Source organism: Callorhinus ursinus, unplaced genomic scaffold (assembly GCF_003265705.2).
Source record: "Callorhinus ursinus isolate GAN/ISIS: 27379988/994484 unplaced genomic scaffold, GSC_fseal_2.0 scaffold13, whole genome shotgun sequence".
NCBI lineage: Eukaryota > Metazoa > Chordata > Mammalia > Carnivora > Otariidae > Callorhinus > Callorhinus ursinus.
Genome location: NW_027397075.1, coordinates 47,793,227 through 47,809,163, shown reverse-complemented (window position 1 = coordinate 47,809,163; position 15,937 = coordinate 47,793,227). Strand labels below are relative to the sequence as shown.

Here is a 15,937-nt window from a genome sequence, read left to right as displayed (position 1 = left end):
ACATCTCCGTTAGAGCATTCTACCAGGATGTTTTCGTTGTTGGTGCACTGTCTTCCCCACCAAGGCTTCTGCGAACTCCTTAAAGTCAGCCACTATGTCTTGTGCATCTCAGCACCTCCACAACACCTGTTCCCACACATAATAGAAGCTCAATAAAGGTGTGTTAGATTAACAAATGTGATACTGTAGGAAATGGATATAGATGCATATGTGTGAAAAACATCATCCAGTTCAGGGTCTGTGTTCTGTAGACTGCAATGTCCTTGCTCTCTGATGTTTCAGGAAGGTACACCTCAGCTGGGACCAAGAAAGAAAAAAGGAATCATTCAACAAATACCTAAAGGGCCCTCTGTGAGCTTCAGGCAACAAACTAGGCTCTAGGGTTATAAAGACCACATCTTTATCTGTAAAGAGCTCACAGCCCTGTAGGCACCTAGCTGGTAAGGATCTCACCCCCCACCAGGGAGCAGAGATGTTAAAGTTAAAGCCAGATGAAGCCATGCGACTCCCAGTTCTAAACTGCAGTGCTCTTTCCACTAGAACAATGCCTTTCAAATGTTGAGAGGGCTCAGAGTAAAAAATACATTCTGTAGCACTCCCCAGTACCGATACACACACTTCTGATTTTTTCATCTTCACTCTATTCTATTTCACTTTTTTTTAAATGTTCAGCCTGACACACTAAATTGGCTTATGACTCAAAGGTGGAAAAATACTGCTCTAGGAGATATATTCTTAAAGCTTTCTCCAGAATTTCAACATCTGATATAATTCCTAATAGTTTTTCTCACACAATGAATTTGTACCCCAGCAAAAAAAGTAAAACACTATCAGAGAATCAAATAACCTTCAAAGACCAACAGAGTCCTGACAGCTGCCGCTTGGGGAATGAGAGGAAGCTAAACCTATCTCTGTCGGCTTTCCCTAAAGCCACCAACCTAAGAAAGAGAGCATTTGCTAGGCAAAAACAACCTGGTGGCAAGCCTCTCGACACCCCAGCTCCCTTCCAGTCAGACTATGGCCGAAAAGACTCTTATCCTTTATCGAAATTCTGGAGCTTCCACTTACAATCAATTTTTTATTTTTTTTATTTTTTTATTTTTTTTAAAGATTTTATTTATTTATTCATGAGAGACAGAGAGAGAGAGAGAGGCAGAGGGAGAAGCAGGCTCCCAAGGAGCAGGGAGCCCGATGCGGGACTCGATCCCAGGACCCTGGGATCATGACCTGAGCCGAAGGCAGACGCTTAACCATCTGAGCCACCCAGGCGCCCTACAATCAATTTTTTAAAATGATTTTGTGTAAGAGACTTTAATTAAATATGTTTGGATGGGGAACAATGAATTTATTAAGGTAAGTGAATGAAAATCAAAATGAACTATTTTAAAAACATTTTGTTCAAAAAAAATCTCTCGGGGTGCCTGGGTGGCTCAGTCGGTTAAGCATCTGCCTTCGGCTCAGGTCATGATCCCAGAGTCCTGGGATCGAGCCCCACATGGGGCTCCCCGCTCAGCGGGGAGTCTGCTTCTCCCTCTCCCTCTGCCTGCCACTCTGCCTACCTGTGCTCTCTCTTTCTCTGTTAAATAAATAAATAAAAATCTTTAAATTAAAAAAAAAAAATCTCTCTCTGCAATATGCCAGTCTTCACTTCAGTTGAGGGGAGAGAAGTGTAATGATTTATCCCAGATCTGAATAAAACATGCAGAAATGGATCATTAGTTAAGTTAGTACCTCTTCTGGTTTGCTCTTGAAATATTAGGGCAAAGGCAGTACACAAATGTTCCTCAACATGAGATGTGTGTACAGCACTTTCCATGAAAGGAAATGTGGTAGTAGCAATCATTACTACCTAGTAGTAGCAAGCTAGGGATGAAAACCCCAATGTCCCCAGAGTTCTTTCCAAGAAATGCGTTCCCCTGGAAAGTCACAAACAGGCAGAAAGACCAGAAAAGCCCTTTCTCTGTGTTCTGTGTCCATAGGCAGTACTCCAGCTCTGAAAACACAAACTAAGTACAAAAATGTTCATTCAAGGTCTTGGGCTGACTAGCCTCACCATTCGCCATCCAAGAAGCAAGTCTGAGTTTAAAGGACTCATTTTTGTGACATTTGCCTCAAATTAAAAGACAATTTTATAAAACTTAATAAATCTTCCTGTCTTCCCAAAAGAAAAGTGTTTAGAACTGAGTTTAGAAAAATATCCTCTCTATAGAGATAAAATGTATTTTCCTATGAAAAAGGAGAAAGGCATACTATTTATCAGATTTGCCCAATAGAACTTTCTGTGGTGATGCAAGTGTTGCGCGTCTGTACTCTCTGGTACAGTAGCCACTAGCCACCCAGTACTGAGCACTTGAAAGGTGGCTGGTGTGACTGAGAAAGTGTATTTTAAATTTTATTTCATTTTAATTAATTTAAATTAAAATAGCCACATTCGGCTAAGTACCTCCCATATGGGGTCCTGTAGGTTAGAGAATCAACGTAAGCAGCAGAGCTGGCTAACTGGTTTTAGACTTAAATATCACAATTGAAAAACTGATATTCAATACCAATATTCAATTGTCAGCTTCCCAATTAACATTTAATTAATTAATATTTAAGTTTTCTTCAGAAGTGGTTTTTCAACAGTTTGGCAATTTTTATTCCAAAACATGAACATCCCAGATCTGCTGAGCAGAATTCCTCTGGCAATGTTCAATTTTCCATCTGTGAAACTTAAGCACAGGGGAAGGAAAAAACTGAAACCCACCTTCCTCTTGAACAAAGGGAAGAAATGGAACACATACTCCAGACCAAAGGCTAATATAACCTCCTAGACTCACGGGTACATCTGCTCATCAGCCCCTACTTGTGTTGCTTCTTTAACCCAGTTGTGGCTTTCCACAAAAGTCATTTCTACATGTGTTTGACCTCTAGATTGCATTCCCTTGTGATCAGGCCAGGACCAGACCCTCTCAAAGTATACCACCTATATGAAAACCATTTAAAACACAAACACTAAAATATTCTGTATTTTAAATGGTCAGAATGGAGTAGCCTGAAGAGAACAGATGCTTCAGAAAGACTAAAATACGCAGATCACGCCAAGACCACTTTCCAAGCAGGTGGCAAAAGAAACTGCGAAGTTCCATAGTCAGCAAGGGAAAGACAACGCAAGAAAATATGCTCAGAAATGCGCTGCGGCCATGCTGTGGCCAAAGGATAACTAACTTTAACTTCAAGCAGCACCACTGCACTCAGTATAATCTCAAGGTCAATGCTGAATGTTGTTCAGCTTCTCATCATGCTAACGCCTATACACAAACCACACACACAAGCACAAACATTTCACTAATTTCATTGTGTTTAAGTAGCATGAACTTGTAGAACTTTATCTAAAAATACTATGAGTTGATTTAAAACCAGCAAAGGAGTATATTACGTGCAGAGCAAAGTCACTAGTACCACATACCATATTTGGTGACACTTAAACTATACAGAGCAAAGCAATTCTAAGACAGCAGTGTAACTCAGGTAAGAATTCAGCATCATAGATGAGAACTTCCTTTGTTTTCTCTACCACTACTACTACTACTACCACAAAGGTCCTAAAAAAGGACTAGAAGCTCACCTACTATATCCAAAGAGCATCGGATCTCAATGAGACCCAGACAGGGAAGCAATGCATACACTATCCCGGGAGCTTTGGGTCTTACAGAATAATACATAGCTTTGCCAGAAGGAAAAAATGCTTCATCTGGGGCAACTGAGAGCACTCTGACCTGCAAGAGTCTGTTAGACTCCATAAAACCTATGTTTTGTCAGTCCTTTTCTTGTGTGTATGGATAAAATCTACAAGATGCAGCCTGGGCAGGAAAGAAGAAGACAGAGAATTTAAAATGGGGAACTGCCGCGCTGTTTGGCCCTGAGAGCACCCTCGTAGCCTCCTCATTCTTCCAAGCTATGAACTAGACTCCACTGACCACAGAATCTGCCGCATGATCTCTAAGGAAGCTATCAATTATAAAATTCCATGATAAAAGCCTCAATGTCTAAGACAAGTACTAGAACCTCAATGCTTTTTTTTCCATCATCTCAATTTTTAGGGGAAAAAAGTCAAATAAATGTAATAAGACAGAATTTTCACAGCAGAGGCCCAAGTTCTCAAAGTGCAGAAAGCTTATAAACAGAAAATAAAAATAAACACTACTTCTCATTTAGTTCTTTAAAAGTCCGCTTCAGAATAGCATTACTCCTGCTCCCCAAAATGCAATTTAAAGGCAGAAATATAAATCTACTTAAAGACACCCAGAATATAAATTAGCAAAGATAAAACTTAATTCTTATATTTAATAGTCTAATAGTGATTTATGAGATTAAAATATAGATTCTAGTAAACAAAAGAAACATACGTAACAGAAAAGAAAGCCATGTTTTGCTTGGCTCAAAGTGTTAACACAGTACAATACCACATTAAATGAAAAAACTTACTAAACTATCTTAGCACAAATATGGCTCAGTCCTTCTTCTCAATTCTAATTGTATTTGTGGGCTAAGTATGTTATTAGTATGTTATTTCATTTTATAAGCCCTCAGGTCCTATATAACCCATGCCTATTCCTCTAGGTGAGTTTTGGAGGACTGGTTTTGATAAATATCAAGCACATTAAAGACATTATTTAAGAAATTTATCAGTATATAACTATGAAATTATACATCTGAAAATATCATCCTTCCTAAATTGGGATTCTGAAAAAAAAACTCAAAAGAATTGTTTTCTATTTTTTTTTAAGAGCCAAAGCAGCCAAGCACCTTCAACCCAAAGTGTAATATATATTTAATCATGGCTCCTGACTTAAGCATAACATTACAAATTGTTTCATACGCGTTAAACAAAAGTGCTCACACTCTTACCTGTATATCCAGCATACCATCCCCAGGAAGCCACCATTCCTAAAAGCCATTTATACATGATTCCTTCAATATACCAGAACCGCTTACTGTCCAGCAGTCGAAGGGGCTGAAGTATAATTACATAGCAGATGTAGGATGAAATAGCAACCAGGTTGTTGGCGACCATGAAGGCAAATCTCATCAAGGCTTTCACCAGGATCCAGCCCAGCCACGGAGCCTCTTCCAAAGTCACAGCCATGCTCACACTGGCGTCCGTCCTGTCTTTCTGAGGTGAAAGAAAAATTCATTTAAAAAGGAAAATGGATTACACACATCCAGATAGTCACCAACATAGAAATCGCCTCCAGCACAAAAACACCAGAAAAACCGAGAGGGTCTAAGCCTTCCCGGTGTAGTACCTCGGTGATCTCTCCGGGAAATTCCAGAGGGGGACAGAGAGCGAGGGAGGAGGAGCCGCACAAGGTCAAGGGAGCTGTTCACAGAGGCACAGGGTATGTCATAATATATTTAGCAAATGATTATACTATTCCCACTAACTAATCAGCGGCTGTCCCCGCACCGCGCCTCACTGCAGTCTGCTGTGTGGACTTTCAGGAAGAAAAACAGAGCCACTCGCTTCAGACACCCTCAGTCTCTCCAAACTGACGACACGAGTGGAAGAAGGCTGTTGCAGGGACCCGATCCCATTTCCCAGCTATGAGAACCTGGGTACCCGCACCACCACCATTCCTGCACATCGATCGTGCCTTAGAAAGATCTCTCGCATTAGCAAAAAGAGTTATGCTAACAGTGTTCATTTGCGGCAAAGGGGTTTTTGTCTCCACCACCCCCCCCCCAGCTTTTTTTAGGGGAAAAAGGACAGGGGCCTAGAAAAGAGGGCAGAAAGGTGAGAGGAAGAAAGTGGGGGCTAACACGGCGAGAGGAGAAAGGACGGGAGTAGGGGGAGGGGAGCAAAAGCCAGAAGGAGGTGAAGGCACCGGGGCCACGGATGAAGAGAACGAAGTCCCCGGGCAGAGGGCAGGCGAGCGAGGGTGATGGAAGAAGCGCGAAGGAAGAGGCGACGGCAGCGCTCGGCGGGGCGCCCGCAGCGGTTTCCGCGGCCCCGGCGAAGGGGTCGCGGCGGCAGGGGCGGCCCGCGCGCGGGGCTCACCTCGGCGGGCGCGGAAGGCGGGCGGTGGAGCGCGGGGGCGAGCGGGGCCGGGGGCTGGCGGCCCGGGGCGCGGTGTTGCGCGGCGGCGGCGGCGGGTGTCCCCGGCCGAGGAGTCGCGGTCATGGACGCGGCGGCGGCCGAGGCGCGGCGCGAGCGGGCGCGGGGGCGCCCTACTCCCCTCGCGGCTGCCTGCGGACAGAGGGACGGCGGGGACTCAGAGGCCGGACCTGTCACCGGGGCGGGTCCGGGGAGGCGGGCGGATGCCCCGCGCCCCCGCCTCCTCCTCGGGGCCTACCGCGCCCTCGTCCCTCATGCCGCCGCCGCCGCCGCCGCCGCCGCCGCCTCCTCCCCGGGCCGCACGACGACGACACCCCTTCCCCGCCCCCTCCGCGCCTCTTCGGGCCCGGCGCCGCCGCAGCCCCGGGCCTGCGCCCGCCGAGCCAGAGGTTACCTCGGGCTGGCCGGGCCCCGGCCCGGGCTGTGGGAGCCAGAGGAGCCGGAAGAATGCATGGCCGGCGGCGGGGCCGGCGGAAGGAGGCGGCGGCGGGGCCCGGCCTCGCTCCGGCTGCGGCGCGGCTCGCGCCCGGTCCCCGGCGGCGCCGAGACTCGCTCCCCGGGGCCCGGCCGCGTTCGCCGGGGTGGCGCGGAGGGGCGGCGGGAGGAAGCGGCGGGAGCCGAGACTGCGGCGGAGCCGCCCCCAGAGCGCCCTCTAATGAAGGCGCCGCGGCCGCCGCCCGCGTCCCGGAGCCCGCTGGTCTGCGGGGTCAGGCCCCTGGGGCTGCCTGGTCCCTAGGCCGGCGGGACGTCGCCGAGCCCATTTCCCAGGAAGAGGGCGGCTCAGAAAGGTCTGGTAGTGAGCAGCAAGCCTTACACCACACGAGGAGGGCTGCGGTCCAAACTGAGAGCCCCTTTTCAGCCAACACAGCCGGTTCTCATTGTTAGGACCCTCCCTCCTCTGACAAACCGATTAGTGCCCAAACTGGGAAGCTGTCTCCTTGAAGGCTGGATGTCCTCTTTTCTTTCCTAATGAAACCCAGTTGCTCTCACGGCTTCTCTTCTGAACCTCCCCAGAGTATTAAGGTCTAGAGTTTAAAATCAATTCATTTTAAGTGCCAGAATTCTTTCTGGAGAGCACCCAGAACATTAATGAAAATTCCGATTCCCCATCCATGTCCCCATCCCCATTCCCCTAAAGAAAAAAAAGAATCTAATGGGAATGCGTGGTCCACACAGAGACACTGACATGTAGGTAGTCGAGAAGGGAGAAGCACTTAGGCAGCGCCTGCCATTAAGTGCTCAAAAAATGGTGGCCATGGGGTTCCCTGGACAGTCCGGCTCACTCCTGGACACTGGAGCTAAATTCTGTTTCAAATGCTGGACCGCCATGAGGAGCATAGACAAATAACCCAACGACCTGCCCACGTGAACATTCTCAAATGGCCTACCTCCATTTCAGTTTTTGTAAAAACCCCATAAAATCTTATATCTCTTAATCAAATTTGTAAATGGGGGTTGGGGGCAGTTTTTACAGGTCCCTAGTGAACTGCCATGTTTAAATCAGAATGCCACCTATTCTGTCTATTTTGAAGATATTTGTTACTGTGTTTGCTTTGGACTCTCAACTATTTAACTATTTCTCTCTCTCTCTCTCTCTCTCTCTTTAATTCCCTCGTTGGTCCACAGGTGAAAGAAAGAGAATTCACTTTTATGCCATATGAAAGAATACTTTCTATTCCCATCCCCTCTGGCGAAGAGGAAATGCATGAAAGCACAGAGCCTGGCTGAAACGATTAGATTTCTTTCCATTTATTATTAATTTGTTTTTATTTGTAGATGTTATTTATCTCTTTCACTAATGTTATATTTTAACTGTGTGGGGCACAAAAAGGCACAGGCCCTAGCAGAGAACTTTCCATATAATTTCAACTAATATATAGCAATAGAAAAGTTATATATGCCTTTTCTAGTCCTCTGTATTTTCTCTGAGAATTTAGGTACCAAGGTAATAGCATTTTTAAATAAATTTCATGAGAGAAACAATATATGTACAGTAGATTATTGTTCAAAAGATGCCATCATATTCTTTTTTTAAATTCGAGTATAGTTAACATAAAATGTTGTACCAGTCATAGGTGCACAGTATAATGATTCAACAATTCTATACATTACTCATCACAATAAGTATATTCTTAGTCCCCTTCACCTATTTCACCCATCCTTCCACCCACCTCCTGTCAGGAACCCCCAGTTTGTTCTCTATAGTTAAGAATCTATTTCTTGGTTTATATTTTTTTCTTTGTTCCTTTGTTTTGTTTCTTAAATTCCACCTATGAGTGAAATCATACGGTGTTTGTCTTTCTCTGACTGATTTATTTCACTTAGCACTATAACCTCTAGATCCATCCATGTTGTTGCAAATGGTAAGATTTCATTCTTTTTTATAGCTGAGTAATATTCCTCTGTGTGTGTGTGTGTGTGTGTGTGTGTGTGTGTGTGTGTGTGTACCACATCTTCTTTATCCATTCATCTGCGGATGGACACTTGGGTTTCTTCCATATCTTGACTATTATAAACAATGCTGCAATAAACATGGGGGTGCATGTATCTTTTTGAATTAGTGTCTTTGTTTTCTCTGGGTAAATACCTAGTAGTGGAATTGCTGAATCATATGGTAGTTCTGTTTTTAGTTTTTTGAGGAACTGTTTTCCACTGTGGCTCCACCAGCTTGCATTCCCATCAACAATGCGCAAGAGTCCCTTTTTCTCCACATCCTCACCAACACCTGTTATTTCTTATGTTTTTATGTTAGCCATTCTGAGAGGTGTGAAGTGATACCTCATTGTTGTTTTGATTTGCATTTCCCTGATGATTCGTGATGTTGAGCGTCTTTTCACGTATCTATGGACATCTGGATGTCTTCTTTGGAAAAATGCTCATTTTTTAATTGGATTGTTTGTTTTCTTGGTGTTGAGTTGTATAGGTTCTTTATATAACATTATATTTTTAAGTGAGTAAGACAGGTAAGGCACATGGATTCTATTTGATCTATCCCCTTCAGGATTCCTCCACATGCTGGTAAACACTGGCTGACAGAGAGAACATACAGTGGGATTTATACCCGGCTCCCGGATCAGTGAGCATCTGCCAGAGCACCAGATATACCAGCACTTGCCTGAGACGTAATTACTACTAGCCAGCCAGGCCCAGAGAAGGGCCAGAGGTTGAGCAGGACCTTCCACAGTGGGTCTCAAACGTTAGCGTGCAAAATACTACTCGGGATGTCTATTGAAAAGATAGATTTTTCTCATACCAGAACATTTTAGTACTCTCAGAGGAGCCTGGAAGCCTGCTTTTTAAAGAAATAGCATAGGTAATTCTGATGTGGGTAGTATACAGACCTTGCTTTAAGAAAACCTGACCTAGAAGTATCCTGAGATAATCACATTCTTTCCTAGACCCTTCCTAATTTTAAATTATTTGATCATATCTGTTCTCATCTGTAGTAGTCAGCTTTGACTGCTGTAACAATGTACCACAGACTGGGTGGCTTAAACAACAGAAATTTATTTTCTCACAGTTCTGGAGGCTAGGTGGTTGAGATCAAGGTGTCGGCAGGGCCACGCTCTCTCTGGAGGCTCTAAGGAAGTTCCTTCCCAGCAAGGTTGTTTTCTCCTGAGGCCTCTTTCTCTAGCTTGCAGATGGCCGCCCACTCCCTATGGCTTAACATGGTTGATGCTGTGTGTGCATGTGTCTGATGTCTGTCTCTTTCTGTGTATCTTCATCTCTTCTTACAAGGATACTAGTCACATTAGATGAGGGCCCACCCTCAGGACTCCCATTTTAACTTAATTACCTCTGTAAAGGCCCTGTCTCCAAATGCAGTCCCATTCTGAGGTACTGAGGGTTAGGGCTTCGATATATGAACTTTAGCGGGACACAGTTCAGCCATAACATCATCCTCCTGTTTACACTGCAGAATCTGCTATTTAAGTAGCTCCTTGTGGAAGGGATGTGGAAGCCCCAGTTTTGATTATTTCAGCTGTTCTCTTGACTGGCTCCTATCTCATTAGACTTTTCTTGAAGTTAAGCAAACAAAGCAATACACCATATTCCAGGTGTAGATATGGTCTTTTGTTTTGTTTTGGTTGGTTGCCCAGGGCAAATGAAGGGGCTTATCTTTTAACTTTCTTGACCACTGTGGCACGTTCAGTTTCAAGACAATTCAATATTGGGGCACCTGGGTGGCTCGGTCGGTTGAGCGGCCAGCTCTTGATTTCTGCTTAGGTTGTGACCTCAGGGTCGTGGGTTCGAGCCCTTTGACAGGCTCCATGCTCAGCGGGGAAGCTGCTGGGGATTCTCTCTCTGCCCCTATCCCTGCTGGCTCTCTCTCTCAATTAATAAATAAATAAATCTTTAAAAAAAAAAAAAGACTATTCAGTACCTACAATGGATAAGAATCTGCATTTGAGCTGACTTCAGGGAACAATTTCAGATGATGCTAAATTTATAGTATTTCAAAGTTCATCTTAGATATAAAATATATATCTATATAAACTTTTTTTGCCCTGCCACCTTTCAACCCACTTAGGTACCCTCCTGAGATTTTGTTGTTGTTGTTGTAGCTTATTTCCAAACAGCCCAGGCAGACATGTATAAATGCTTTCAATGACTGTAACAAGTTTGAGAAGGCCAGTTCTTCTAGAGAGATCTGAAGAAAGCAAGGACCTTCTTGAATAGGTTCCTGCTAATTAGAGCTCTGTTTATCAAAACGCAAACACTAATCAAGTCAAGCATTTGAGAGCCTTCATGTGCACCCCAAGTGGGGGAAAGGGAAAACAGACTCCACCCTATAGCCACAGGAATGGTAGAGTTTCAGTTTCAAAAGCCTTACACCGGAACCACAAGAAGATGGTCCTTTGAAAGAGAAAGATGACTTCTCACATTTCCAGGAGTTTCCAGATGTTTTAAAACAATCTAACCACAACACCTTAGAAGGTTTGATTCCACCCATCTGGTGGAATACACATAGCAAATCAGATTATAACCAGGAAGGGGCTCCCTTGGGCAGAAGAACCCCCTGGACCCTCTCTTTTTCCTTGCAGCAATTAAAACAACAACATTTCACCTCCCTGGGCTGCTTGCTGTGCTAGAGCTCCAGTGATCTAGTTCCTCTCTAGGGGGAAGCCCCCTCAGCAGTGCTGTAAGTGTGTGATGACCTGGCACAGCTCCCCCCCATCACTACAAATAGTTGCAAACCAGAAATCAGCACCCCAAGAGTCAAATTCTGACTGCTAGTCGGCTTCAAATAAAAGGGGAAAAAATATATATATTATAAATATATAAATATGTATAAAATATATATTATAAATATATGTAAATATATGTCTATAAAATATATAATATATAATAAATATACAAATATATATAAGCATATATATATACTTAATTTTTTCTTTTATATTAGTGTTAGTAATCATTTTATATAAAATGTATGAAGCCTTCTAGCCTCAGTGTTTTTTAGACAAGTTGGGTCAAATCATCAAGACTTGACCATAGCTTCATATAAGCCATTTCAGCTACTTTTTATTAACAAGGTTGGCCCTAAACAATATTGTGAAGTAAACAATTCTCTCTTCTTTGTGCTCCTCTCCTTTTCAACTAATTTCCCTTTTCCCCTCTTAATACTAAAATGATCCCTAATTTCCAAAGGTCACTGAAGACCCCACCTAAGACCCCCACTCTCCCACCAGACAACCCTCTAAGCTAGTATCTTCTTTCTTACCTGTCCAACATTGCATTTCCTTGGTTCAGCCCTGTCTTTCCTGCCTAGTGTGGTAAACTAATCCATGCTGAGCTGCTTACGGCTATGTGTTCCCTCTACCTACAGGATGAACACTTTATAAAGGACCTCCTAAAATCCCCTGAGCCTTAATGCCTCTGCAGTGGAGAGTCTCAAGCACTGTAGCAGATGAGTATTCTTGTAAGATATTTTGGAGAAGGCTATTTCAGCAAGTTCCTCCCCTGACAAAACCTATGAAGTCATGCAGTACATCTACGAATAAGACAAATTCAGGGGCGCCTGGGTAGCTCAGTCAGTTAGGAGTCTTACTGTTGACTTTGGCTCAGGTTATGATCTCAGGGTCCTGAGATCAAGCCCCGCCTCAGGCTCTGCTCAGCAGGAAGTCGGCTTGAGAGTCTCTCTCTCATGCTCCCTCTAACCCCTCACGTACACTCTCTCACGCGCACCCTCTCTCTCAAATAAATAAATAAATAAATCTTTAAAAAAGAGAGAGACAAATTCAGATTCAAAAGAGACAAACAAATTCAGATTGTATTTTCCTAACAGAACCAAAATAATGATGTTATTGGTGATTATGTTAAAATGGTAATGACAGCTAACATGTATTGATCACTTTCAACGTTCCGGGCCCTGTTCTCAATGGTTTGCATGCATTAACTCATTCAATCTTCACAAAGACCTTCTAAGGACCATATTGTTAGGCATATTTTACAGATGGAGAGATTAGACAATCTGCTCTAGGTCACTCAGCCCGCAAGTGGAGGGGCTGAGACTTGATTTCCAGTTCTTAGGCTCCAGAGCCCATGCTCCTGATGACACACTACAGTGTCTCTCTAAGAGACACTGGTGGAAAAGCTCTTCTCCACTGAGAGAGAGAGAGGAAATTTCAGAGGATGCTACTCATTTCTGGTCTCACCTCTTATTGCTCCCTCCTCACCCCTCCCCCGTTCCGTGCCCCCACGCTCTATTTTGCTCATCACACTAAGGTGTTCACCCTCTTGAAAGGATGCGCCGTGCAACCTCACACATTCAAGTTCATGCATTCTTTGTTCATGCTTTTCCCTTCTCTGTCTGTTTGATTATATTCATCCCTTGGGGTCTAGCTAAGATATCAGAGACTCTCCCACCACTTCACAGTTCATTGCCTCTTCCTCATAGTATGCTTCTGCCTCTGTGCTCACTACCTTGCAACAAGCCTGGCTGTTTTGTATTTCAGGTTCTCTGCTGAGATTAGGAGTCCCACATCACCTGTCTTTCTCATTATCATTTTCCTGGTGTCTAGCTTACTGCTTTATATATGGTAGGAAACAAAATTTTTTTAAAGATTTTATTTCTAGGTAGTCTCTACACCCAACGTGGGGCTCAAATCCACAACCCCAAGATCAAGAGTCGCATGCTCCACCGACTGAGCCAGCCAGACACCTGGGAAATGAATTTTTTAATTCAATGTTTGTTTAATTCATTCAGATTAAATCATTCTTTTTTTTTAAATTGACAAATAAGATACCTTGAATGGTGACATCATCATTATCATCCAAACCAAGGCAGAAGAAATAATATTGCTCATACTTCATAATGTATTTCAATCTTTTCAACATGTTTCAGTAATATTCAGTGACTAGAAGTACCTCAACTGAATCACAACGATACAAAAGAATAATACTTCTTTTATTTGTAAAATAGCATCCTTCCTCTATTCTCAAACTATCACCTATTCCCAACGCATCCTAGATTATGTGGTTATCATCGTGTTTTTCTGAAAGCACCGTATTTAACATTGCATTTTCCCCTTCCGGTTTTGACATCGTTTTCCCATGTGTAGTAGATTTATTAAAATCTACTCTGAGTGTTTCTATCTGGTTAACTTCAGGGCCTTCACTACCCGATTTCTCACTCATTCTAGACTTTAGCAGCCACTGGGTCGTGCACACCAATGGGTTTCAGTGAGGTTCACAAGGCAGAGCCTGGTGCTGCTAGAGCTGCCTCTATTTACCCTACACTATTATGACCATTTTCATTGAGTGCCATAAAGTTAAAGGTTGGGAAACATTATCAAATCGTACTTCAGTTCTCATTTACTTCCCAACCAGCCTCCTCTGCTTTTAAACGGGTACATTCCATAGCTTCCCTTTGCCCGCTCCTCATACCCAGAATGCCATCCTTTCTTTCGGACCATCTCTTAACCTACAGGAAGCTTGCCTTCTTGTCCAGGACTCCAGAGCCCCTTCTCTGAATAACTACTGCATTTATACAGAGCACCTCACAGTTTTGACTTAATTCTTGGCTTTCGCACATCCCTTCTGCATGCTTGTTGCCACGCAGAGCCACAATGAACTGCCCAGTTAGGAACCTGCAGTTCAAGGAGAGCTCAGCCTATGAACTGTCCAGGGTCGAGAAGTTCTCGGTGCAGTTTCATGAGGCTCCAACTCAAGACTGCAGACAAGCTCCAGCTGCTGCATCTCACCTCTTTACCAGCTGGTCGCTTAGTATTCTATCCTCCATCATTCTATCCTTCCACACTCCACCCTCCCGTTTAAAACCAGATCTGCTTTCTTCAGCCTCTTTAGATCTTCCAAAAAGTTGAGTCTTCTCAAGGTCTGGGCTTCCCCTTAGTTTCCACACAAGACTTCTGTCTTCACAGTTACCTGAATTCCAGCTTGGCAATTTCCTGGGACTCTGTCCACAGACTTTCCCAGCACCGCCTTCTTTCTGGAAACAGTATCCTGACTAGCTGCTCTGAACTACCTTCTCCCTCCCTTGCCCTCACCTCCATCCTCAGGAGAACCCACTGAATCTCATCTCTAGCATCCCTTCACAGCTCCAAGACCTACCGTTGACAACAAGCTCCTAACTTGTTCTGGAACTTTTGATCTCATAAGTATTCAATGTTTCTGGGTGTTCCCACAAATTAAAAAAAAAAAATCCCATTGGAGCATCTACATTCTGGTGTTGGGGTGGCAGAATTTAGTGATGTTTGATAAGGAAGAGGAATTCCCCTGTAGAAAGGTAACACGGGATAATTGCATTTATGAACAGAAGAGATGAGGTGTGCAGGAGGGACATGGGCTGTTTATCATAGAGTGTATCAGAAACAGAGCTGGGGTGGCCTTCAGGAGACCAATTCCTCCTGGTGGACCCAGGACTTTCATGATTTTAGCACTAAAAGTCCGCATCCCAGGAAACTACTCAGTTCTGGCAAATGGTTGGTGACCCTGTGTGGTCTCCTGACCCCCTGGGTCTCCAAGCAGTCTCTTAGCCAGGTTACAGAGGTCCAGCTTCCCTACCCATCCTACCTTTTCTCTGCTATACGTGCTCCCTGATGATCTGATACATCAGAGGTTAACAGGCCATTGAGGGCTGATTGTGTGTTTAATGTTTCCTTTAAAGCATATTACTTGTCCTTACCACGGTTAAATTTCCCATTCTTAGCAAGCCTTCTGTGATGTAATTTGGCTCTTTCCATGGTTCTCATCAGCTTAAATCCTAAGGGGTTTGAGCAGACGTTTTCACTCTGCTCGTATTCCAGCTGTGTGTTTAAAGTTGATTTGTTATCTTGGGGACTGAGCTGTTGGCTGAGACCCTGCTATAATGAAAATCATGCCACCTTACATTTCTCCAGTGCTTTGCAGTCAACAAAGTGCTCTCTCTCTCTCTCACACACACACACACACACACACACACACACACACACACACACACATATGCACGCACATCTTGTTGGAGGCTAACAATAACCCCTTGAGGTAGGCTGGTACTTATTGGCTGAAAGAAGTAGGAAGGGTAAGGAAAGAATTTCCTTGCAAGTGGTTTCCTCTTGAAATGTCTTTAAGAAACATTTTATAAAACACACTTTCAAATCCTTTGTTTCTTTCAAACCTTGTCTTCCAAAGCATAAACCAAAATGGAGTTCTAAATTATTTAGAACCATTATTTACAAGGGCTAAACTATGGAAGCAGCCCAAGTGTCCATCAATAGATGAATGAACAAAGAAGATGTGCAATGTGCGCACACACACACACACACACACACACACACACACACACACACCGTGGAATATTACCCAGCCATAAAAAAGAATGAAATCTTGCCATTTGCA

At 43.9% G+C, this 15,937-nt stretch overlaps 1 protein-coding gene across 3 annotated transcripts in view; it reads right to left on the bottom strand.

Annotated features, from left to right (window-relative positions):
* The window catches only part of LPGAT1 (lysophosphatidylglycerol acyltransferase 1), a 115,743-nt gene that overhangs the window by 73,463 nt on the left and 26,343 nt on the right, over positions 1 to 15,937 (bottom strand). Inside the window, exons 1-2 of one of the 3 annotated variants that reach the window (XM_073900227.1) lie at positions 6,041 to 6,359; positions 4,891 to 5,155 (exon numbers count right to left, since the gene is read on the bottom strand). In XM_073900227.1, the coding sequence (XP_073756328.1) occupies positions 4,891 to 5,155; positions 6,041 to 6,163 (388 nt within the window). In that variant the 5' untranslated portion in view covers positions 6,164 to 6,359. Of the gene's footprint in view, positions 1 to 4,890; positions 5,156 to 6,040; positions 6,360 to 15,937 lie in introns of those variants that run through there. The other 2 variants (XM_025877458.2, XM_073900226.1) reach the window with 2 other exon arrangements.